This window comes from Agelaius tricolor, unplaced genomic scaffold, assembly GCF_023055355.1.
Source record: "Agelaius tricolor isolate 1412-34295 unplaced genomic scaffold, bAgeTri1.0.p SCAF_16, whole genome shotgun sequence".
NCBI lineage: Eukaryota > Metazoa > Chordata > Aves > Passeriformes > Icteridae > Agelaius > Agelaius tricolor.
The window spans coordinates 11,832,746-11,858,488 of record NW_027269276.1 but is presented as its reverse complement, the minus strand read 5'-3'; the positions used below and the strand labels follow the sequence as shown (position 1 = coordinate 11,858,488).

General features: G+C 41.7%; 1 protein-coding gene across 2 annotated transcripts in view; it reads left to right on the top strand.

Annotated features, from left to right (window-relative positions):
- LOC139596877 (tropomodulin-2) overlaps nt 1–25,743 on the top strand; it is a 34,699-nt gene that overhangs the window by 2,409 nt on the left and 6,547 nt on the right. The window contains exons 2-7 of one of the 2 annotated variants that reach the window (XM_071441540.1): nt 7,469–7,672; nt 9,928–10,084; nt 20,971–21,093; nt 22,139–22,225; nt 24,886–25,016; nt 25,601–25,708. In XM_071441540.1, the coding sequence (XP_071297641.1) occupies nt 7,547–7,672; nt 9,928–10,084; nt 20,971–21,093; nt 22,139–22,225; nt 24,886–25,016; nt 25,601–25,708 (732 nt within the window). In that variant the 5' untranslated portion in view covers nt 7,469–7,546. Of the gene's footprint in view, nt 1–7,465; nt 7,673–9,927; nt 10,085–20,970; nt 21,094–22,138; nt 22,226–24,885; nt 25,017–25,600; nt 25,709–25,743 lie in introns of both variants that reach the window. The other variant, XM_071441539.1, reaches the window with a different exon arrangement.

The following is a 25,743-nucleotide window of genomic DNA, read 5'->3' as shown; positions in this document are numbered from 1 at the left end:
CATCCTGCATGGTTTCTGGCTTTGGTTTACAGATAAAATGCAAAAAATGTTGGTAGTTATGATGTCTCTGTGCATTGTAAGGAGAAAAAGCAGCTTAGGAAAGATGCAAAAAGAGGGGTTATTTAGAGGGTACCTAGCAGTGGTCATTATTCAGGATCTCAGTTTTGCAGTCCATAGTACATGCTCTTACCCAACCTTTGGGTCTCTGTGCTGTGTTTTCACTTGGGCTATGTTATTAATTTAAAAGATCCACTTAAATGTACAAGATGTCCATGGAAGAAGGGACCCATAGCCAAAGGAAAAGCTGAACAATGCTTGACACTTGGAAGATGGTTCCATTCCTTATCTTGCCACAGACTTCCCATTTGGCCTTGCACAAGGCATTTCTTTCTCCTGACAGGGCAGTGCAGAGGCTCTCGTGTGGCTGATGGTGTTTAGGGCTCCACAGCAGCTGGTTCCATGTAAATGTGACCAGTCAAGGAGGATCCAGAGCCTGGCCTTTGGCTTTCCAGGTGTGCCTTTGTGCAAAGCTGCAGGTCTTCCTCCCCCAGTGTGTGCTTGGCTTTGCATTCACGGTGGGTGTGCTGATTACAAGGACTGCAGTTCTTTACCCAACACAAAAGCTGGAACTCTGAACTGGATGAAGACACCTCCTCGTAAACATCCCAGCTGTTCCTGTAATGTGTGTGATCCATGTTCCCTGGGGACCACAGAATCATGGGCTGCCGTGTCACAGACGGGGACATGTCAGCTCTGGGGCAGTGCTGACCAGGGGGTGCAGATCTTTACCTGTTCCAGGTGAATCAGCACCTGTCTGCTGCAAACCTGCAGAGTCTGGTCGTTATTGAAGGAGCTTAAAATATCTTTGGTGCCCCCCAGAATAATGAGGCCATTTCTTTCTCCTTGCAATCTTATCCAAGGGACCATCAGTCAGCCCCCCCCCCCAGTACAGCTCAGCAGCAGGGCGGTTCTGTTCACGTCACAGTGAGCACACAGATGACAAATTGTGGGTGGAGCTGCCACTCCATCGTCTCTCTTGCCTGTATGAAAAGACTCTGTCCTCCAGGACTCTCAGCCTGCACTTCACACCGCCCTCAGTTTCAGACAGTGACGGGTACGTCTTTATCTTAGAAGAGCTAATTAACATTGCCCAGATTTTCAAACCATCACTTAAGTCCCATAAACAGAAGAACCTTGCAGTGCTACAAAGTACCAGCTGCAATGAGCAGAAAGATTGTTTCATTAGTTTGTAACTAAACTTTACCCCTCTAGAAACAGAGGGGAGTGTTCATCTGCCAGAGACAGGACAGACAAACAGGTCTCTGCTGTTTGCCTGTACTTGATGCATCACTGAAATGTCAGACCACCACACACAATCCCACCAATGTCTGCAGGGTTTAGGTTTGTTCTGTCATCCTCTTCTTGGAGGCAGGGAATGAGTGATCTAAAGGTTGGATTTTCTAAGTAAGGCTTAAATCATCATATGGTCACTGTATAATTAGTCATCATATGTTTGTCTGGAAACAATTCTAATGGTTATGATCTAAAAAGATCGTGATACCCAGAAACAAGCTATAAATTCATCAGGCATTGTAAAGAAATACTTCCTTTCCAGGATTCAATTTCATGTTTTGAATGGTTATGAGTAATACCACTAATGTTATTTTGGAAACAATCAGAAATTGGTCATTATGTAACATTCTGCCTCAGTGGGAGAAGCATCAATGTTTCATCTTTCTTTAATCACCAGGGAAAAACCTTTCATGCTACCTCAAGGGAGTGCATCCCTTTATGTCTTCTATAAATAACAGTGCTTTCATATGGATAATTTTGCAATATATGTGGTAGTTATTTTTTTGTAAAGGGCATGACTGAAGTCCCATTACAATGAATTAATGTCTCACATTTTATTTGCATGGAAGTTATCAATCCCCATTAAAGCAGCCAACTGTGATATAAACTATAGAGTAGCATAAACATTACCAAGGTTCAGAATGCCACATCCAATTATCAAGTGGAGTTTTTCATCATTGAATAATTATCCTAAAATTTCAGGACTAGTCTAATATTAGGACAACATAATTGTTAATTATTCACTGCTCTCTGTATAGGACTGAACCAGTTGCTGGGAATAGAGCATGAAGTAACCCTACATTAGCTCTGGAGAAAAACAGCATTTTAAATACACAGGGATTTTGAGGGATTCTTTGCTGCAGTATGACAAAGGATGGCAGTGGGCTGGGCACAGAAGGGGTTTGGCCACACTCTGACTGTCCCAGAGCCAGCCCTGAGGCAGTGCCAAGTGCAGCTGAGCTCTCCCCCCTGCCAGCCCCAGAGACACACTCTGATGAACCCAATTCTGCAAGTCCTCAAACAGGTGATTTGCTCTGATCCACCAAGTGATCATGCCATGTCATGAGTGTAAAAGGCTTAGAAAAGGTTACTAGACTGGAGCAGTTCAGTACTCCTTATGTTCTGAAGGTTTTTTTGGGAAACAAATAGAAAAGTTGGGGTATTCTAGAAGAGGAAATACTTTTCTACAGATCTCTCTTCCATTTTGTACCTATGTGAATTTCTTTGACATGTCTACTGTATCTGCATCAGGACCTGTAGCTGATACTCTTCCCATCATGCTCACACAAACCCCATTTTGTAATGCTGTGTTCCTGCCACACTTGTGTTCTGTGCTGGCCCTAATGCATTCCTTCTAACTTTTCTGAGATTCATGAACCTCCTACTGCAAAACATCACCTCCCAGCATACATCCCCCATATGTTCATGGTTAGAAAGTACATTGGTGCATTTGTCTTGCCTTTTAAGTAGAAAAATTAAAAAGGAACCTTATTTATATGTCAGACAATGAAGTATTCCTGATGTTCCCTGTCTGGCACTGGGTTTAGTGTGCTGGTGGGGGCACTCACTGGCCTGGACAGCATGGGACAATCATCCTCCTTCTACTGAGCATCTGCTTGTGTTGCACAAATACGGCTCTTAATCATAATGGCCCCAATCCTATTTATTTGGTCCAGTATCAATTTAACTTGGGATTAATTCCACCTGGTTTTTATTTTCATGTTTAGCTCCATGAATCTATTTAAAGAAAGGGAAGATTTTTTTCTGCATTTACAGGTCAGTTTTACCACTTTTTTTCAAAACACAAATATCCACCACTGTGGATACAGAGATAGTTTAAAAGAGGTCATGCATCAGGACTTCCTTTCTAAAGATCAGTTGCTGTGATTTGCAAAAATGAGAACAATTTCTCAAACCTGATTATAAAAAGCCTCCTTTTTTCCCAATAAAAATGCAAAGAACTCTATTAATAGATTATTTCCCATTCATCACACCTCTCTATACTTCATAATGCACATTGTTATGCAGCTTCATTCTTAGCTTATACACATTATCAAACCTGGAAATTCACATCCTCTGTATCACAGTCTTTTCCTCTCTGCAGGACCCCAAGACAGATGTTTCTCTAAGTGTGTAGTCTGTGTTTTAGATAGCAGGAGTGACCTGAAGTGCATTTGTAGCTGCTGGTCCATAGGAGATTCTACAGTTCAGGTTGTTCCAACACTTCCTAAGGGATCCAAGCAAATGCAAGGGGGACCCCTGTGACATTCAACAGTAATTCAACAGAGGAATGATTCACTCTCTGAAAGAAACATCTGCATCAGCAGTAGAAGATTACAACAGTGTTATGGTATCAGCAGAAACCACAGCTTGGCTCCTCTGGAAAGCCCTTTCAGAAGTGCATAAGCATAACAAAAAATTGCTTATGAACGTGGCAAGGTGCAGAGGGGCTATATCACAGCAGGTGTTAACTGCACTGAGCAACAATGATTTTATGTAGGCTGACTAATGACACCCTTTTTTTCTTTGAAAACATGTTTTGAATGCTGATGTTGCCAGGAATGGGTGAAAAGCTGCCCCAAATAACACCGTATGTATTTCCTTCTTTAGAAGGAATCAGGAATACAGCAAGAGGTTCTTTGAAGCTCACTGTGAAACCTCTGTGCTCCACAAGGGCTTAAAAGGAGCACATGGGTGGCAGAAATGCCTCTTCCAGTTCTGCCCCATCCAGAACAAGCACAGATCTCACTCACCTGCTGGGCTTTGCTGTTTAACAGTGGGGCTTAGACCCAGGGGAAACTGAGATGCTCCATACTGAAACTCAGTGGAGAAAAACAAATGGGACATGTGCTCCCTCATTCCTTATCTCTTTCACTCTTCCCAGCAAGTTTGAAGGGAAACTGCACAGTGTTATCCATGCTCCCTCATCCTGCTTCCCTCAGTGTCCCTAGTGCAGTGTAACATTCAGGAGTGGGTTGTCTCTAGGTTGGACATCTCCCTTGTGCTGTGGGACACCTGATCTGCTTTTATATGCTCAAAATATCAGCAGCAGGGAGCTCTGGGTTAGAACTGCTTTTGTAACTAAGGGAAGCTTTCATACAGTGATCATAACAAAGCAAATCCAATGGATGGAGTGTGCAAGAAGTAAATAGCTGTGCACACTCAGGCCACAGTAAGGAGCCGCACAGACAGCATGTGGCTCTGTTTACATACACAATATTAACAGGATCAAATCCAATTAGGGAGGTGGAGATCCTTATCATCACATTAGACAGCAGTTTCCAGAGTATGTGAATCAAGAGTTCAGCATTTCCTTCCCAGTCTGACTGGTGCTGAATTGTTGGATTTATCTCCTACCCTTGACTTGTGGTACTGTGACTGGTGAAAGGTCAATAGAGAGCATAAACCTGGGATGTGAGCAATGGGTGTTCCTGTGCAGCAGAGTGAAAGCTCCAGAAAAGCTTTACTGCTTTTCAGGCATTGTGGACAAAGAAATTCCCTAAGCTGTGTCTTCTGCTTTTGTTCAGTCACAAAAGAGTAGGATTCTGTTCTGAAAAGGAAAATATTAAGGGAATTTCTGTTGCAAATGTGTGCAGGCAAGAAAAGCCCTCAGATTTCAGGCTCTTCCATGCACTATCAATCTAATAGGGGTTATTCAACACAGTACTTCATGCCATCAGAAAAGTTTGGCTGGTACATCTGTAACATCTGGGTTTAAATTTCTCTTTGGGGCATCCCTGCTGGACATGGTCAAACATCTTCTCTTCTTACTTAAAATAGTGAGAGTTTTCACCTGTTCAAAGTGTCTCCTGCCACATTTCCCCTTTATGGCTGAGCCCTTGGGCAATTCACAAAGACTTTGGGGGTGTCTGGTGCACACAATCATACTCTGATTCACCTGGGTTCAGCTTTGCAGACCTCACAGAAGCTCTCAGACCCATGGCCCTGCTGATCCCAGTGCCACAATCCCTGGCTGTAACCCTGCAGGGCTGTACCTCTGAGGGACAGGTCCTGGTTCCAGCTGTCCTGCTGACCCTCAGCCAGGGAAACTGCCCTGGACTCTTACAAGTTGCTTTTCCTACAATATTTAATTACCCTACCCTTGGGATTACATTTCTGTCTTTTCCAGGGATGTGATTAAACTCTAATAACCATTTAACTTAAATAGTTTTAAAAAGCTGTAATCCCCTCAAAGAAATTTTTTAGCTCAGTTAATGACTCTTAGCTGAAATGTTATGTTTGTAATGAGTTTATCCAAAGGAACTTAGAGAAGGCACCTGATGCCCTAGGGCAGAATGTTGTACTGCAGCTCCATTTGGTTTTACAGTTTAAACAAATTATAATTTTTAAATAAAATGCTTTCATTATTTAACAAGTAATTTTGATAAAAAATTGCTTGGATTAAACACATATTGAACTAGTGTTCTTCTTAATCACTAAGTACACAAAAACATTGGCTCCTTTATACTGGTTTTGGTCAAAATATCCCCCACACTCATCACATATGATGAAATTTTGGTATTATAAAAAAATTTCACAGCACTTGTAACTTTGTTAAACATCAGATGCTGACTACCTCCCTAAAACAAACTCTCAATTTAAAGAACACTTGAATTCTATCCTGACATTTGGAATTGCTTAATGATGATGTCATGCTGGGAAAACAGCAGCCACAAACAGAGCAGGAATAAGGAAAAAAAGAAAGTGTGTAGGCAAAATAATGATTCTTCTTGGAATAGGATATTAAAGTTTCCAGTCAAGCCTTAATGTGCCTTGCAGTAGTCACAGAGTTCCAGATATTTCAAATTTGTAAATCCACTGATTATTCCCTGCCCTTTCAATAGGTTGCTGATTTCTAGTCTTTTTGATAAATATAAAAATGAAATATGTTTTAATATTTAGTACTTAAATAGTGAAACTCATAAGTAAATGAAATATTTTCATTTGGACTTGGAATAGAAGTAAAACAAAAATCAGGATTCCAGCTCATATGACAAGCAACAGAACCCACATGGATTTTATCAGCTTATGACAACTAAAAACCTGGCCAGAGGAAATTAGGGTTGGGGTTGGTCCATAAATCAGTGGTAGGTGCCAGTTGGCTGGTTTCCATATCAACCAAAACTCTGAAATCTGTGAGTGCAAAAACTCAGCTGTGAAACTGCCCAGTTGTGTCATTTGGGGAGTGCTGCTGCTGCTGTGGGAGCTGGGCACACCTGGGAGCCCCCAGTTAATGCTGCTTCCCATCATAAGTTAGTTCTCTTTCACTCTGTCCCTTTACAGGCTGATTCTGGTTCTAGAATTTGTTCTGGACAAGAAAAAAAAGAGCAAGTAAAGACAGAGAGTCCTTTGTCACATTGTCATATGACAGATAATATGACAATGGCTGTTGTGGACATGCAAATGGGATCTTGTTCCCAGTCGGGAACAAGGAATCATATTCAAATTTTAAAACTAAAAGAGTTTGTGAAATACTAACTTCATTTTTTTTTCATGTTTTTTCAAGTTTTGAACTTCTGCAGGTCTCCCATGTAACTGACTGAAGTACAGATAATATTTTGAGCTATAACTAGCATCTTCTCACTCCAAGAATTTTGATTATATATGCTATCACTTGTATCCAAACATGCTGATGTTTTGATGTAACTACCAGTGTACCTGACAGATGCTTAGGTAACCAGAATGTGCCAAAAAGTCAGCCAAGATGATGTGGGTTAGCTTTCAGCCAGCAGCAAAGCTGGGATAAGATAGAATACCTCAAGGCATAACATTTTGGTTTTTGTTTGTCAGTGTTAGACTGTTGTCTGTGACTCTACCACTTTCCTTTGCTTCTGGCCAAAAGAGCAAACAGATACTGTTTCCAAGCAAATGAAATAAAGCAGCTATATTTCAATGAAAAAGGAAAAGTTGCTAATATTTTCCTTATCTGTGTCTCAGAGCTGCTGCTTGCTCTGCCCCCAGGCTGCTGAACCCGTCCTGGCTGTTCCCATCCCACACCCCTGTGCCATGCCAGGACACGCTGCTGCTTTGTTTCTTTAATAAGTGTCACTGTGACCCTCAGCCTTCCAGGACTCTCAGCTCAATGGAGATGCTCACAATGCTTTATTGTTAGCAGTGAGTGTGGCTGGAGGAGCTGGGCACCCCTGGATGGTTGGAATCCTGAGCAGCAGAGCAGAGCAGCACAGCAGGAGCCATGTCTCTGCCCTTCCGAAAGGAGCTGGAGAAGTACAAGAACATCAACGAGGATGAAATACTCAGCAAGCTCTCAGAGGATGAACTGAAGCAGCTAGAACATGTTCTTGATGACCTTGATCCTGAGGTGAGTGATGACAATTGCAGCACTGCCTGTCAGAAATGCCACACACTGCAGTATTTTTTATTTCTATTCTGTTGCAGTAGGGACAGTGTGCTCTAAAGGATGAGAAGCTCAGCTACAGACATTTTGGTTGTATTCCTGCTGGGATGTGCTACTTTTGTAAAAATCACTGTGCTCTTGGTCTATTTAGACATGAGCTTGTCTGCAATCTAAATTTTTAGTCATGTTGGCACACTGCAACAAAATGAGAAGCTTTTTATGGCTGCTATTTCTGAGCACAGCAATAAACAAACATAACCTGTGTTTATGGAGATCAGGTCTTTTGAACGTCTGAAATCTGTTGACTGTGTCGTTCAGCACATATATTTTTAGCTGAAGAGAACATGTTTGAGTATGATCAAGGATTCAGCTACACAACTGTCATTTTCCAGAGAATAAGAATAATTGGGATTCTATCTATCTATCTATCTATCTATCTATCCCCCCAATTTTATATATATATATATATATATATATATATATATATATATATATATAAATAAATAAGCCCCCAATTATACATATATATAATTATATTTATATAATAATTATAATTATAATTATAATTATAATTATATTTATATAATAGTTGAGAAATTCTCACAAAGAATTTAAAGATCTCTGGTCTAAGAACCACTTGATCCTACAATAACGAGGTTACAGTCACAAGCGTGCAGGGAATTGTTACTGTACCTACCCAAAAATCTTCAAACTGATTTAGGAGCTTGAAAACTGGCAGGCAAAATGGCAGATAAAATATTCTGTCTGGAGGCAAAATGAATTTGGAGAAACACAATAGATTAATAGCTTCTAATTCTATAGCACCAGTTTGTCTGGAAATTAAGGGGGATTTTAATGTTCTCTCCCACCATGTTGCCACTTCCCACACTACTATCACTTCTACATTTCCTGGTATTTTTGAGTATCTGGCATCTCAAATGGAGACACAGAAAACCATTAAAAAAGCAACACCAACCAACACAGTAAATCAGTCCATGGTGCATTTGTATTTATGCTACATGTGTGCAGTGAATTTGGAGCACTCTGGGCACATTTGTGCCTGCACAGTTAAAATAACTGGTGACTCAAATTCACTGATGTGCTCAGAATTCCCTGTGTATTTGCCATGGATCAGATTTACTGTGCATGTTCTGGCCAGTGAGGAAATGTTTCTGAAGTGCTCTGGGGCACCTTCAACACGTTGGCATTGCTGCATGTGCACTGCAAGGTCCACCTACCTGTATTCTTGGAATTTCCTGGACTGAAACGTGGGGGCCTGATGCATATTCCTATGTTACAGGATGCAGGTGAAATCACAGGATCCCACAGCTACATCTTCAAAGTGGGAATTATCTGCTTGCTTCCTCATACTCTGAATAGCTGAAGTCTACCTCATCCTCCAGTCTCTTTAGTGCATGCCATTCATTTCTGAAGTCTCAGAGACATCTGCTTTAGAATTAAAGGATTTTTTTTTTTCAGTGAGAGAAAAATGGCAAGGAAAAAGTGTAAAGGAAATGTACAGAAAACATAGCCTGGTTTATCTGCCTGGACTGCAAACTGTGGTTATAATGACCTTACTTAGTTCTTTGGTGCTCTGACTGTGAATATGGTTAATACCAATATTAGTGGGTGTGGTTGTGTTCACAGGGGTCCCAGGACAAGGGAAGAGATGAGAATCTTGACTCTATGTTTCAGAAAGCTGATTTATTATTTTATTATATATATTATATTAAAATAAGATGATATATTAAAACTATACTAAAAGAATAGAAGAAAATATTTCATCAGAAGGCTAGCAAGGAATGGAAAAGAATAGAATGATAATAAAATCTTGTAACTAACCAGAGAGTCCGAAACAGCTGGACTGTGATTGGCTATCAATTAAAAACAACCACATGAGACCAATCAAAGATGCACCTGTTGCATTCCACAGCAGCAAATAATTATTGTTTACATTTCATTTCTGAGGCCTCTCAGCTTCTCAGGAGAAAAAATCCTAATGAAAGGATTTTACCTAAAATATGTCTGTGACAAGTGGGTAGTAAGTCAAGAAGCCTGAATGATGTGCTGGATTTTATGATTACATTCAGGTAATGTGTGTTACTGCTGTCACCCAAGAGCATTATGCAAAGCATGGTTTCACTTACAAAGCACTGAGATGAGGTTTGGAGCAGTGTGTGCAGCTGCCTGCTGTCCTTTCCCTGCCCTGTCTCTCACAGAATGCCCTGCTCCCAGCGGGATTCCGGCAGAAGGACCAGACCACCAAAGCTGCCACGGGCCCCTTCGACAGAGAGCGCCTGCTCTCCTACCTGGAGAAGCAAGCCCTGGAGCACAAGGACAGAGAGGACTTCGTGCCCTTCACAGGGGAAAAGAAAGGTACTGGCCCTGCTGGTGTTGGCACTGGGTGCAGACAGACTAACAGAGTCCCTGCTGTCTGTTCTGTGCAGTGTGCTGGGCACCAGAGCTGGGGGCTCTGACAGTGCAGGGCGACGCTGCAGCCACATCTAGAGCTGCTGCAGGAGAAGGGGAAGGGCTGCTTCAGCTGCTCTAGTGTCTGCCTCACTGCTCTGCAGTGCCAGTGGCAGCTCTATGGCCTGTCCCAGTGGCAGCTCCATGGTCTGTGCTGGGCTCATGGCCTGTTGGGGGGTACAGCATCAGGAGCACCAGTGCAGCAAAGGGCTCAGGCAGCAGCTCCCTGGCCAGCCAGTGCCTCTGAGTGCACTCAAGCACAAAGGGGCCCTCACCAGCCCCACAGGGACTGCTCCCTGTTAAGCATTAGGCCATGCAGGGGTGTTGAGTGGGGGAGGCATTCAGGAGGAAACACATAAATATCTTTGTGAGTGAATCTTGCCTACAGCTGCTGTACATAACAGCTCAGGGAATACAGTGACAAAAATTAAGTATTTTTCCACTTGTTTACTATCACATCTGGCAATGCTATTCATGCAGACACTTTCCCTTCTACCCTTGTCCTACAGCTACAGGAAAAAAAAGGAGAAAAACAGGAAAACCTAATTCTAATAATTTAAACACTGGTAGGATAACCTCAGGGCAGGAACAGTCATAATTTAAACAAACAATATTCCTTTAGTACCACTAGCTCCTTTTCCCTGTTTATAAAAAATGGACAAAAATGCTGGCCTCAGGCAACCCCTTCATTCAAGGAGGAACTTCCTATGTCTGGGTCCATTTCTGGCTATGTAATGCATTTGCCATTATTTCAATGGGATCTGCTTAAGGGAAAGCAGATACTTCAAGAAACTCAAGGGCAGCATTTTTTGCATTATGTACCATGACCAAAGATGTAAAATGTTATTTATATAACATTTCACAGGCCAGGAGTTGTTACTATCATTGCATTGTGTTCTCAGACTTTGAAACAATGATTTCAGACAAATGAGACATTTTTCAGCTCGATCTGATCAGTGTGTCATTTTACCATGCAGCATGTTCTTTAACCTACTTTTTGCCCCATCAAAATGCCCACACACTGCTCTTCACAGGGCTGATGGTGAGCCCCTGACATGCAGTGACAGGGCAGAGGTCCTGCCAGTAGCAGGAGAGGTCAAGCACACACTGTGCAGGAAGGAAAGCACTTTACTGTGGAATGGATTTATTACCAATTGTTTTCAGTCACTGAAAACACACTGCTGGGTCAGAGCAGTACAAGTCACTGCTTGCAGGCCCCCAGGTATTTATACCAACACCTTCAGTCATGTCTCACCTTACTGATATTTACAGAGTTAAGGTTAAGATTTTTCAGGTTTCACTGTAGTTATATCTGAGGTCTCCAAATAACCATGAAACATCAGTGCACAAACCCCAGCAGTGTAGGGAATGGTACATACCCATAGGACTGGCCCTTGATCTGTACAAAATGAGTCCCTGCATTGTCCCTGACAGTGGTACTGTATGCACTGGGCTGTTTATTCCATTTCAGTTTTCTTTTGATGAAGCTGAAGCAACATTATTCCTACATTTGCTTCCAGATGCCCTTAAAGTGCTTATGAGTTCTGCTTATTAGTTCCTGGTGTCTCTGGTGTGGAAATACCACTGCTTTGCAAACACAACCAACCACACATTTCACTTCCCCCTGAGCACAGAGTGAATGCAGCCCTCCTAGCATTTAAAGCTGTTCTTAATTTGGCTTTTGATTCACTGTGTTCATTTACTTCAAAATTACAATTTCAAGAATTATTACAATTATGAGGTAATGACAGCATTTTAGGCTACAGGAATTATTCCCTTAATTTCCTCTTTGTACAATACAAATTCATGACAAAATCCTCAGTATCAGCTTAAGCAGATTAAGTCAAATGAAAACAACCATGTGTTCTGTGATTTCTGCAGTCATTTTACAATTGTAATCTAAACACACAGAATTATACTACATTTTCTTTGAAGTCAGAGGCCAAATGCTATGAAAATAGCCTTTGTTTCTTTGTTGGTTAGAAATAACTGAATTAATCTGAGATCTGATGAGGTCCAGTACCTTGACAATTGAGAACTGATGGGCTGCACAGTGTCATTTTTGTGCTGCTTTAAGGGAACTGACTTTGAGAACAAAGTTGTTTATTTTGAGCTTGGCATATCCTAAATTGGTACTGGAGTGTGAGTCCTGCTGCCCCTCTGTGGCTTGGCAGGAGGTGTCCTACAGAAACACCACCAATGCAGCAAACTTCCAGCAATGCAGCAGCTGAGCCTTATAAAACTTATAGCTGCAATCTCTATCTGCCAAATGCACTGAAATCCTCCCATGGGTTGTATGATAAACCTGCTAATTATCTGCTAATTGGTAAAACGTGATGGATGTTCTACAAAGTCCATGTGTGGCTATTCCTGGATCTTAGAATCTGCTTGAAACTGCAGTGTGACTCATTTTGACACTCTCAATTGAAAAAAAAAAAACAAACCAAAACCAGGATGGCTGTATTAAAATATAAATTACTTGGTGTACACTTATAAGAAGGTATTTCCCATGCAAGGAAACAAAGCAATCCTGAAAGACATTTTCAAATCTGATACTACATGCTAGATGCTTTAATTGGAGAATAATTAGTATTCTTCCAAAGCTCAGTAATTAGTTCAGGGAAAATAATTTAAATTTCTAAAATGTGTCCTCAGAAGAATTCTAAAGAAGAATATCTCCTGAGGAAAATCTTATTTCTCATAATCTGCTTGTTGATGGTCTCTAAGATGTATTTACAGATTGGTAAATATTTATATGATTATATTATATAGATTTCTGTTAGATTATTTCTTTACACTCTAAAGGCACTGTAATGTAGCCATTCTGTAAATAATTCCAAATTAATTTGATGCTATTTCTGCTAGTTAAAAATTAAATTCTCGCAACTGTAAAATGTATCCAGTTGTGTATATTTGGGAGGAATTGATGCCAATTTGCCATTTAGTATTTATGACCTAAGAATATTTCTGTGTCAGTAGGATTAGAGTATGTCAAGTGTTGTTTGAACTTTTGTCAGTGTTTTGTACTATGATATTTGTCTGCCACTGGGAAAGCATTTATTTTTTCAAGTTTAGGAAGTGGGATGCTTCTACTAAATGCAAAGTGACATTTCTACCAGTTCTTACTATTACTATACAAAGCTAAAACTTGGAAATTCACTGATGAGCTGAAAAGAAGGTGGCATTTAAAATATCCTCCTTCTAGACCAGCCTGTGGTACATGATGATTTTTTTTATCAACTGTTATTTTTTTTATCTACTGTTATTTTTTATCTACTGTGATTATTTTTTATCTACTCTTTTTTTTGTTGTTAATATTTTATTAGAGAGTCTTGACCAAGAAGCAATACCAAGCAGCTGCTGAAGGACAAAAACTCAGTTGCCTTTGTTGGTCTCTAAATGCTGAGCAACCATAAGGTTTTGATTGTCCTAGAAAACAAGCTAAACCAAATTCCAGAGCTGACAGGGACATGTAGAATGGTTAAAGCACAGGAAATGTTAAATAGGAGCCCCAGACAAGGGGGGGTTGATTATGCAGGGAATTGCCTTGTTTTTGATTGTAATTGTGGTTTCAAGACGTTGGAGATGTTTGGCAAAACCAATCAAACATATGGAATGCATTAGGGTTTTGGGCCTCTGCCATATTCAGCTTGGTGATGTACTTCATTAACTGCTGCACAAAAAGGATTAAAGCCTGTATGGGATGGATCTCAGATTTCAGTGCAGACCCAAGGTTTGCCCCAATCAGGGCTGGAATGATCACAGGCTCACACCCAAAGCTGGCCACTGGGAAATGTTTTCAGACTGCTTTACCCACATCCTCCCTAATGCAAGTCAGGGCTGGGCACTTCATTTGAATGCCCCATTGTGTGGTTTGACATGATCTGGTGGCTCTCAGGAGCTCCTGTGCAACACAGATGTCTGTTAGCAATGAGCAGTGAGGGTGAAGAGTAAGGGCTGATAACTGGGGCCATGGTGATGGGCCATTTGTAAGTGTTTATTTTGTGTATTTTGGATTTGATCCTACTCAGGACAGATGTTCTAGAATTCCTTACATAGAACCTGATGGTTTGTGGAAATTACTTAGGGTTGTACTTAAATTCAGTTGACCCAGTGTAGTTGACACATATAGCTGGGACAGGTGGCTATCAGACTTCCATCACTTCCATGTAAAGTATATTTTCAAGTTCATGAATACCCAGGAATTTAAAGAAAAGGTGGGAACACGAGGGGCAGAGCAGAGTCAGTGCTGTTTTCTCTGTTTTCTCTGCAGTCTGTACCTCAGTCTGACCTCAGCTAAGAGCTGAGTCCTGCTGTGGCACAGACATCAACTGGGAACAGCACTACAGCTTCTCTGAACTGTATGGTACTAATGAAACACAATTAAAAAAAGTTCTTCTGTTGTGAAATGTCATTAGCTATGAAAGGTTGCTTTAAGGGTTGCTGTTTCAACCCTTCACCACTGTCCCTGTTTTCTACATGGTCTTCTGCTCCTTGCCAAACCATTTCATTTTGGATCCCATCCAGTTCTCATCAAAGGCATGGAAAAACTCCAGTGGATTGGGCTATTATTATTTGTGGCTGGAAAGGGAAGGGGAACATGCTTGTATGTGATTAAATGCTAACATTTTCAGCTGATTGATAAAAGGGAAAGGGAAGAAAGTACCAGAGAACTTTTGGCCAAACCTGTGTTTTCAGTTGCTCTGGCAGACACCATCCGTGTTGCATGTGGTGCTGTGCCAGGCAGAGTATCAGAACACAGCAGCAGTAATAAGGACAGTCATTTCCAGAAGGTCAGAGTGTTAGAGTACATGCTGATGAGTTCCAGTTCCACCATGTCCAGCAGACTGCTTCCAAAAGTTAGGGTTTAATATAGAGACACAGTATCTTTCTTGGATTGACATGGCAGTCATTTCACCCCCAGTGTCTAAATGGTTTGTTTAAATTTTTGCCACCTTTTTCCTATTCTTTAGGGCTTAAATTTAGAGCTGATGTTTGTCTCTTAAGGCATTGAAAGCATTGCTGACAGTAATGGCCAGTGCCTTTCACTGCTTGCTTTTCTAAGACTCTCTTTTAGTCACTCATGACTTTGCCAGACTTGCACAGTTCACAGTGAAATTTCCCATGCTGAGAGGCTGCCTCGAGTTGGATTTTTGGAAAGTGTCAGCAAAAAGGACTTAGCTGCTTCCAAGAACAAGATTAGGAGAAAACACATTGTTTTATCCATCTAGAGCAAATTTTTCCAGCTGTTTTTTTTAATGACCTGCAGTGCCTCCGTGCTTTGAAGAGAAGACTTGAAATGGAATCCCCAGGGAAATATACTCAAGTCTGGCATCCTCAAAATATTGTGCTTTCTTGTAGATGCAGTTTGTTGCAGCATTCTCCAAGCATTCCCCCTGCAGTGAGTGCTGCTCCAGCTCATATGGCAGCACAGCAGTGCCCAGAGGGACCTGGCATAGCTGGGCTCTCTTGAAATTCTCATCTGAGAGGCCCCTGTCACACCAGGACCAAGGGCAGGGAGAGTCCCTCCTGCTCTGACAGGGCTCCCCTCCCTTTGTAAGGGCACTGTAAAGGAGCAAAAAGAGCAAAGAGCCAGCAGAGAGGCTGGGGCAGAGGGGTGGAGGGGGGTTTGAGGAGCTGTGTGAATATTCCAGGATGAAGGATTAGATGTGGCAGCTCTGGGGAAAGGAGCTGTAGAGAAGAGCAGTGGTAAGGAAGGGAGGGCAGAAGAAAGGGAGGTGGTGGGAAGGGTCAGGACTCAAAGATTTTCAAAACCAGGAGATGTAGGGGATGGGGAAGGCACAGGGGGCAATGAGGGAAGGAAAAGAGGAGAGGAATGTGTTGGCTGGCAGAAAACTGGCCAGAAAGGAACATAACTAGTGTGGTATTCAGCTCTGCCCACATTTCAAAGGTCTTTGGTGTCCAGGAGGACCTGAAGTGCAGTGGCACAGTTTGAGTTTCTTCCTCCTCTAGCACCATTCCACATCAGCCATGGAACTTTCTGCTCACTTGGTGGAGTGAGAATCCAGGAGGAAATGCAGAGGGTGCCCTAGGGCTGCATCCTAACTTGTGATAATCCATGTGTGGGTCTGAAGAAATTCTGGGCTTCCTTCTGTTTTAAAAAAGTACAGGTTGGCTTTTGTTTGTTTTTGTTTGAGCCAGCATACTTCCCAGGAGAGCTCTTTGAAGGATATTGCTGCAGTGGCAGGATCACAGCATGCTGATCAAAGTCAAGGATACTGGTGCAATTTAAGTTCACTTTTTGTGTTTATGCACAATAGATTTAACAACTTTGGAATGCTTATCTTTGCAGCCTTCCTATTCCATTGTCATAATTTTTAAGGCATAGAATATGCTGACACTAATCCAAGAGCAACAGAGCAACAACAATTATGATACTGCATTTTTTTACTGCTGGCGTTCAGCTTCATGCTTACTTGAACTTGGTGTGTTTTCTTCTTCATAATACAAATTTTTCCTTGGTAAGAACTAATTTAGCTCCATTTTTATAGCATATTTGTCAGGAGGTGTTTAAGAAAGCATCAACAGAAAAGAATAGTGTAAAATGAAAAAAGTGAATCAGGTGCCTGTGATTTATGCAAGGCAGATTTCCAGGATTGTTGAATTTCACTCCCAAAGTCAGTGTAGCATTCTGTAATTGAGGACAAACAGGCACTCACTGTGCTCAGTGATTCATTGAGAAGTCAGAGCTAGTAAGTGTAACCAGGTCTTTTCTTGAAAATACAAGAATCTGAGCTACACTATATAGGAAAAGAAAGTACATTATTGTTTTACAATTATGGCAGAAAATGAATTTGTATTATAAAATTAAGTAAATATCCTTAAAAAATCCTCCCATAGATGTGCATATGGTAGTTAATTATTACTGTATAAGAAGGTGGAGGTCTCATTTCCTGGCTTTACTCTGACATTGCTTTAATGGGGGCATTTGCACAATGCAGGAAAAGAGACCTGGCTGAACCAAGTGGCAAAATGAGATCTGTGGTTCCATGACTGTTCCCAGTGAATTTCTTTTTTTTTTTTATAGAGAATTTGCTTTCCTTTTACCTTGGTCCATATTCTGTGTCTCTCTGTAGTGCTTTCCTCTGAATCCTCTTCCCTCTGGCTGTCAATGGATTTTGTTTCCATAGTCTCTTTTGAGGAAAGCCATATCCTATTTCAGTCTCAATAGAAGTCTTGTTTTTGCAGTGGGTGAAAAGGAGTAGGTCTGCTGTTAAACTGAGCCAAGACCAAACTCTGCTCACTGCACTCACACTCAGCAAGTCCCTGGTTTGTAATCAGCTGCCTCAGCCATCACCCAGGTCACCCCAGACACTTTTGGCCCAGTTTGGCCAAAAGAAGGGGAGAATTGCAGTGATGCACACTTAAAATTTCACACTGAAAGAAAGCACTTGGGATTCCACACACTTTGGGTTTCTGTGCTTGTGTAAAAATAAAATTATATTTTACTTGAGTTAAGCAAAAAAAAATTATTCTTATACAGAAGTATGGTTACATTTGTCTTGTTAACAACAAAGTAGCTCAAGTTATGTATAAACAGAACTTTTGTCACTGTGTTTTTCATTGGTAGAAAGTTAAGCTATTACTATTAAAACTTAGCACAGAACATTAGCATATTCTGGAGGTAAAATAGAACACAGCCAACATTAATTATACCACATAGAATAAAGTAATAATAAAGTACCTTCTAAAACACAGTGTGAATATAAAGAAGACCAAGAGCAGCAGCCTTTCTTCATAAATCTCACTTTATAATAATAAAATGTCACTATTCCTCCAAGGCTTCTTCCAAGTAATAAATTTTAAGTTGGACCATTGATCAAGGAAGCCACAATCCATATTTTATTTTGTCAGTGAATTCCATGATGCACTGGATAATGAATTTACAATGTACAGATGTGGGACTAGGAGACACCTCCTGAATCTTTAAACTCTATCCTTAAATAATGAAGGAAAACTGGTTGACAGCTGTCTATAAACAGACACACAGGTTTCGTGGACAGGTAATAAATTCCTAATACTAATACATGCTAAATACAGGAGTTTTTCTAATCTCCATCTGCTGTGCTACAGCATCTCTTCACAGTGGAATGTTCTTATCTAGATAGCAGTAAAATGAATATTTTTAAACACCACTGGATGCCAGCAAAGCCCACATACATTAAAGATATATATTACTGTCTTTGACATGACCTTGCCCCTTTAAATATTTCATAGAACCAAGAATAGATTTTTTTTCATTTGCCGAGAATGCATTAAATGAAACTATCATTGGGAATCATATACACATTTAATGAGATTCAGGCTGGTATCCAAGAATTACATATGCCTGAAACAAATGTTTAAAATTGTATTCCTATATATGTGAACTGTACAGAAAAGGTATGAGCCTCTAGAGGTTTCCATTACCCCTTGATTTCTAGCTATGCAAGGCACTTGACCTTCACATATCCAAAGTCCTTAAAGACCAACTACACCACATATGGTGCCCAGTTTAGTCCAAACTCAAGGTCCTGTGTCCCTTTACCATGTTATGTGTGAAAGCACAGACTTGGATCAGTGTTTGTTAGAAGTGTGACTCGGTTTTGGGCCTGGGAAGAATCACTCCCTGCCTGGTGGAGATGCTTTGTCTCCACAGGCTGGGGCCCTGTGGAATTGCTGCTACAGATCAGTGTTATCAGTCAGGATAAAGATTCCCTCAATACCTCAAACTACCTACTGAATACTTGAAACCCACATGGAATCACCAGGGGTCTGAAAGGAAAACCCTTTCTGGGCAGCATTCCTCAATACTGATTGTTTACTCAAATATTCTGATTGATTTTGGTTTTCTAGCCTCCAGCATAGTCAAGCTGGCATCAGGTTAAGTCTTGGTCAGTGATGTCTGGAAGCTGCCATCCAACACTTGAGGTCAGGTAGCACAGAGAAGGTCTGAAGTCTGCCCAGCTGTGCTGCTGGTAAATCTGGAGAGCATGACTGCCCCATCTTTGCAGTGTTTCTTACCCCAGATTTCCACTTGATTTTTGTTTGATGCTGCTGGGATGGCTGTCCTTAATTGCTGTGACCTAATGCAGTCATAGTTAAAATGGTTCTTACCTTTCACCCACCAAAGGCTTTTATCTTCTTGAAGCCTTTTCTAAAAAGATTACTTACTTAAAGTATCACATGAAAAATAAATCATACCATGATACTGCTTTGACTTTCTGCATAACTCTTTGTCCAATTTCTACTCAGAAGTGGTTTAGCCTTGGTATAAATATCTCTAAGGTAAATAATGTGAATCATGTATCAATAAACCTTGCCAGAGTTTCAGAAATATCAATTAAAGTTTTTTTCTGAGCTTACTCAGTGACTTGAGTCATGAAAGCTGACAGCATAAAAATGGCTGTAGACAAACTTGTATAAAAGATATAAATGAATTGGAAATTACTACATGAAAATGATACTTTGGACCATAATGGGGAAAAATGAAGTCACAGAAGGATGACAGTGTTGAAAAAACCAGAGGCCAAACATCTGTAATTCAGTACTAAACATCAGAATTGCATTTATGAATGGTAAAAAGATGACTAATAGAGTTTAAATTAAACTATTTTAGAAACATTTCAGAAAGCCACAGGACTAGATGTAATGCTTCAAGCATTATTTCTAGAGTGTAAAAGCTGCACAAAATGAAAACTTAAAGCTGACAGTGGGCCAAAGCTGCCTGCACCAAAGATCATCATTACAACAGGATTAATTAAAGCCTGCCTGAGAAGTGGTTGTTAGGGACAGGGTGAGGGGAACTGTGGCACAGGGGACAGTTGATCATGGGAATTCCCTCAATTATTGGAGCAATGGCACTGTCTGATCCTGGGATCATCCAGTTCTGCACTGGCTGTGGGGGCTGCTCAGGAAAGTAGAAAAGAAAGAGAAAAGCCCAGCAGTGCTGGTGACTAAAGTGCAGCTTTAGCTCTGATTTAAAGGGCCCCACTCCAATTTGCAGTTACATCATCACAGTGCTGAGGTTAACCACCACAGCAGCCTGAAGGAGTAGTGGAACTTGTTGTGCTGTTCCTGGATTTATCCTGCATTTTCCTCATTTCAGCAGACAGGCCAATGACCTCAGTCTTGGGGGAATATTGCATGGAAACACATATCTGCTAACCCAAAGGTTTCAGCAGGATACAGAGAGTAACAAATATGCCAGGAGTCTTTCTTGGGCAAGATGTGGTTCAGTTCAGACTTTTCAGGCCTGCACAAATGATCAGGGTAAGGCTATTTGTGTGAATGATCATCAGGAGACACAGAGGGAAGATACTCTGGAGGGGCTGGGAATTGAATTGAGTTACTGGAAGAGAACAGGATTGCTGAGCTTTCAGGATCATGTATGGAAGTTCATGAACTGAAAGATTTTTGCAGTGGAATGGTTTAACTGCTCCTGGTGCCTCATTTAAACATAAGGATGAAAATTTCTGCAAGCTTTTTGTGTAGACCTGATTCTGCCTATTTAAGGACACAGGACCTTCAGAAAAATCCCAGCTGGGACTCCTCCTGAGAGCAAATTCCTAAAATAATAATCACCAACACAGAGCAGTAATCTGCACCTTTTATTTTTAGACTTATTAAGATCCTGGTGTGGAGGATAACATCAAGTAAGAAAGAGAAAAACACACATGTGATAGTATTTCCAAGCAGTTCCACTGTCACAGACCTATTCCTCTGCTGCCAGCAGGCAAAGAAGTTGTTCCAATAATTCATTACTCACCTCTGGCTTTTTTTCTTTATCTTAGGCAAAATATTTATCCCTAAAGAGAAGCCTGTAGAAACGCGCACGGAAGAGAAGGTGACCCTGGATCCAGAGCTAGAAGAGGCCCTGGCCAGTGCTTCTGACACGGAGCTCTATGACCTTGCAGGTTAGAAAACATGCAGATGTGATCCTCCCACATGTGCAGCTCTGCTCTGGCCAGACCTGCCACCAGGAGTGTCTCATGGTGGCCCCTCTGGCCCTGGTGCTGCACTGATGGGTCACATGTGTCCCAGGATGGCTGGAGTGTGACTCAACAGCTGCTGCATTTCAGACTTCTCTGCTTAAAGCTGATGTGTCAGGCCAGGGGGGGAGATGAAGCAGCTCATGTGATTTGGGGAGGGGAAGGGTGGACAGTGCACTGCAGGTTGGGGTGCTGGCACTGACTCATCCCACTGTATCCACATTGTTTTAGCATACTGCAGCCACCTCCTCTCAACTCTGGCATCCCAAATAGTCAGATGAACTTGTTACAGTGCATAAAGGTCCTGAATCCATGAGGAAATTTGGAATCTAACCCCTTGAATGAGAAAATTGGTTGCCAGGTGATTAGACCTGGGTATCTTCAACACTTCTGATGATTTTCCAAGAATGGCAATATCGATGTGCTTCCATTGGAAACCCTGGTGGGAATGGCAATGCATTAAGCTCATCACATGTACAGTGAGGTTCTCAGATGCACCAAACAATAGAACATGAGTAATAAGAAGTTCAGGTTGTATGTTAGGGAAGGAAAGTGATTAGGAGTGTAGCATTGAAACAATTTCCCCAAGGAGGTTGTGGGATTTCCATCTCTGGGTGTTTTCAGAGTCCAGCAGACAAAGCCATGGCTGACCTCATTAGAGCTGGCAGCACTCCTGCCTGAGGGAGAGGCTGGACAAGATGACCCACAGTGCTTCCTTCCAGCTGGCACTTCTGGGCTATGCATCCTACATTGACTCAATTGTTCAAAAATCTATATTGGAAGTGTCTGTATCTCCAGACTTTGGAGCCTGAAAGACTCTCCCTACAAGCAGGCATGAGGCACACAGTTAGCATTTTATGAAGGGGGTTTTGTTTGGGGAACTAAACTACAATTTATAGCAGACACTTTCCTGCAGTCTGTGTTCCTGTCATTAACATTGTATCCTCTTGCTGGTGTTTACACATTTCAGCTGTTCTTGGAGTGCACAACATGGTCAACAACCCAAAATTTGATGAAGCAGGAGCCCGTGGTAAAGATGGAAAAGGAATCGTGAGAAGTAAGCAAGCAGATTTCTCTTGTGGGCTGCATGTCATCTTTAGGAACTTTTACAGCTGTAGGTGGGCTCTGTTGGTCTAATTTAGTGTAATGTCACTGGACCTAACTCTGATTGATCTAACTCATCATGAAAGGTGACTTTTAAAAGTAAATACGATCTTAAAATTCATTATAATAACAACAGTAGTGTACAAACAGATGATTCCTAAGGAAATTTGTTTTCCTAGAGAGCAGTATCTGGCTCTGCAGAGGTGCTTGAAAGAGTGGGAGTATTTAAGAGGCCAAGACATATAAATTTCCATTCCATTTCAGTTTAGGCAGCAGGCAGAAAAGGGAGTGAGCTGTAGCTAAGAATTGGCTGCAGTTCAGGCCAGGCCATCTCACCCCAGGTACCTACACTTACACACCTGAAAAATTACTTGTAACCACAAGTAATGTGATTATTTGAACCACAAGGGCTCAAATGTGGCAGAATCCCTGTCAGAGTCACATCTGTGACGAGTCACCTCGAGCTGCATTCACAGGGAGGCAAAGCCTGCCTGGATGTGCTCCTGCCCCAGCCACTCCCTCTGATCTCCCACCTGCACCTGGCTCCTGTGGCAGTGGTGCAGAGTGCCTGTTCTGTGGCTCCCTAGGGACACAGGAAACTGAATCATTCTGGAAATCCCCCAGGAGAAACAGCTGCAGTTACTAAAAACAAATCCAGAAATGTTTCCACTGAATAAACAGACCTTTGGTGAATCTGATCTTAGCTCAGCAGCCCACAGGAGGCTGGATGGAGGGAGAAATGGAGCATCTGAATTCCAAGCTTTTCTTGAGAGCTGCCAAGCCTTGATCCAGAGCTTGTCACCTCCAGGCCCTGGATATCTAGTGGGCTAAACTTTACTTTTTAAGACAAAACTGTGGAATGCCCTTTCCTAGGGAAACAGTACTAAAAAATGTTTTCTTCTTCTCAGGCCATGAGAACAGCAGCTATCTGTACCAAGGGCTTTCCTTTCCATCTTCCATTGCTAAAGGGGAGGTGGGAAAGCAGACAGGACACCATGTCACTTCATTTTTCTCAGGATAAAGCTGCTCTGCAGGCCTTCCCAGTGGGGCCCTGTGTGAGCTGCCATCTATCTCATAACAGGCAACTGCATGCATTACTAATCCTCCTAGATTTCAGAATATTTTTGTTGTACTAAGTCAAAAAGTCAGCTATGTGAGTCAGCTAAACTATGCTCCAATCACAGACCTATGAACCAGAAAATCACCATCACATCACTGTATTCTTTGGTCCAAAAGCAATACCTTTCCTTAGCCAAGTGAAATGCTTCAGTAAAAATTTGCTCATCAATGTGGCAAAACAGCACCATGATTAAAGAAATAATTAAAAACTCATGGAAAGCAACAAGAAGTAGAAAATGAAAGTTCCTCCTGACTCTAGCCTGAGTACACTGTGATGTCTAACCTGAGGACAGAGTGCTTGTGTCTCCCCTGCTCCCAGTCTGGCAGGGTGCTGCCACAAGTGCAAAAACTGCTTTGCTTTTTTTGTTTACTTTCTATCCTTACATCCAAGGTGAATTCTCTAAATGTAGTTTTCAATTCCCAGCTGCCTAGAAAGGCTGAAGTGTTATCAGGGATATGCGAGGTCTCTCAGGTAATTAGTAAAAAAAAAGGTTTGATATCAAAGAGAGCAGAATGAAAACCAGCTCAAGATGTATCTATGACCATCTCTACTATGAGTTCTGAATAAGATGTGGTTTTCTTTTGGCCCATGATATGGCATGAACCTTTACCCATTGCAATGAACAGCAATGTGTACTACACTGACACTTGAACACAAAGCTCCAAGACCTCTCCCTGTCTGCAGCATAAAATAAAAGGATTCAAACATACTTGTGGTCAGCAACATTCTAGTGGCAGGCAGGGTTCATAAATTAATCTCCACAACTATATGCATGGGAATTAGAGGTACTAATTGTGTTCTAAGCTATGATTTTTATGCATCTCTGAGAATATTTATAGCTCATAGCTTCCAGCACTAAATACCATAGTTCTTTGGAACATGACTACTCAAAGATTTCATAAATCTTGGTGCTGGCAGACAGACTTACTTTTCATGCTTTGATAGTTTTATTATTTTTAAAGTGCAGATGTTGCAATTTTACAAGAGCTAATTGAATTTAAAGTAAGGCTGATACTATCAGCTGAGAGGAGGAAACTGAGGGGCCTCCTGCTCTTGTTGCTTTATGTAGCACAGCCTATTCATCGGTGCAAGGGCATTTTCTCTCTAATACATTGGGCAAGTTCTGAGCACACTTTTCTTTACAGATATTAGACAAAGTACAAAGCAGCCCTTGCAGTATATCACATCCCAAACAATACTCTTCAAAGCTGCTTTGGCTCCAATTAATTGTACAGGGATTTTATATAAAGGAGGAGTTTGCCCTTGACAGTGCTGCCCAGCCTGCCTGACCTCAGCCTCCAGTGACAGCTCTGGGTGCACAGGGGTGCAGAGGGCCTGGCAGGGATAAAATGGGGATAATAATCCTACTTGCAGGTTTTGGGGCTCTCATAACCCCTTCTGGATTGCTGCAGTACAAACCTAAACAGGGATGGAACTGCCAGAGGGATGGTGCCTGTTCCTAGGCTGATATTTCATGAGATTTTGTGTTGCAGATGTGGTGAAAGGTGAAAAGGTCAAGCCCATCTTTGAGGAGCCACCTAATCCTACCAATGTGGAAGCAAGTTTACAAAGGATAAAAGCAAATGATCCCAGTCTCACAGAAGTTAATCTCAACAACATAAAGGTAGATACTGTGGTTTTGTCCATGCCATCATAGGAGTATTTATTCAAATACTTCCAAAGCCTGTGCCTTTTATCCTCAAATTTTGTCTCTCTTTGCTGTTCAGAAAAAGCAGGGCACTCAGGGAAGGGGTGGGGAAAGGACTGTTGTAGAGGCTCCAAGGTCATCAGTTCCTGATCCTGAATTAAATGCTGATTAAATGCCCCAGGGGTGACTCCCCTTGGCTGCCTTTCTCAGCAGATTGTGAAGGAAGATCTCTCATGGGTACTGTGTAATCATCACTGGCCAAATTCAATCAGCCCACACAGGCAGGAGGAGGAGGAGGAGGAGCTGGCATTGGAGACTGAACAGAAAGTGGCTCAGAGAGGGTCACGTGCTGGCCTTGGCCTGACCCAGTTCTGGGCAGTGCTGGCATCTCAGGCACCTCCAGCCTCTGGGGACCACTGTGCCCACTCTGACACACTCCTAAAACCAGCTGGGGTGTTTCCTTTGCATAGACTGTGCTTGTTCATCAATCAGTTTCATAATCATTAAAATCAGCAATGTGATTGGCTTTCCTAATCACTGGATTTGTCTTTTTACCCTAGAATATTCCTATTCCAACACTGAAAGAATTTGCAAAAGCTCTGGAAACCAACACACATGTGAAGACATTCAGTCTTGCAGCTACTCGAAGCAATGACCCCGTAGCTATTGTAAGTTTTAACATTACTGGGAGAAAATAAAAACC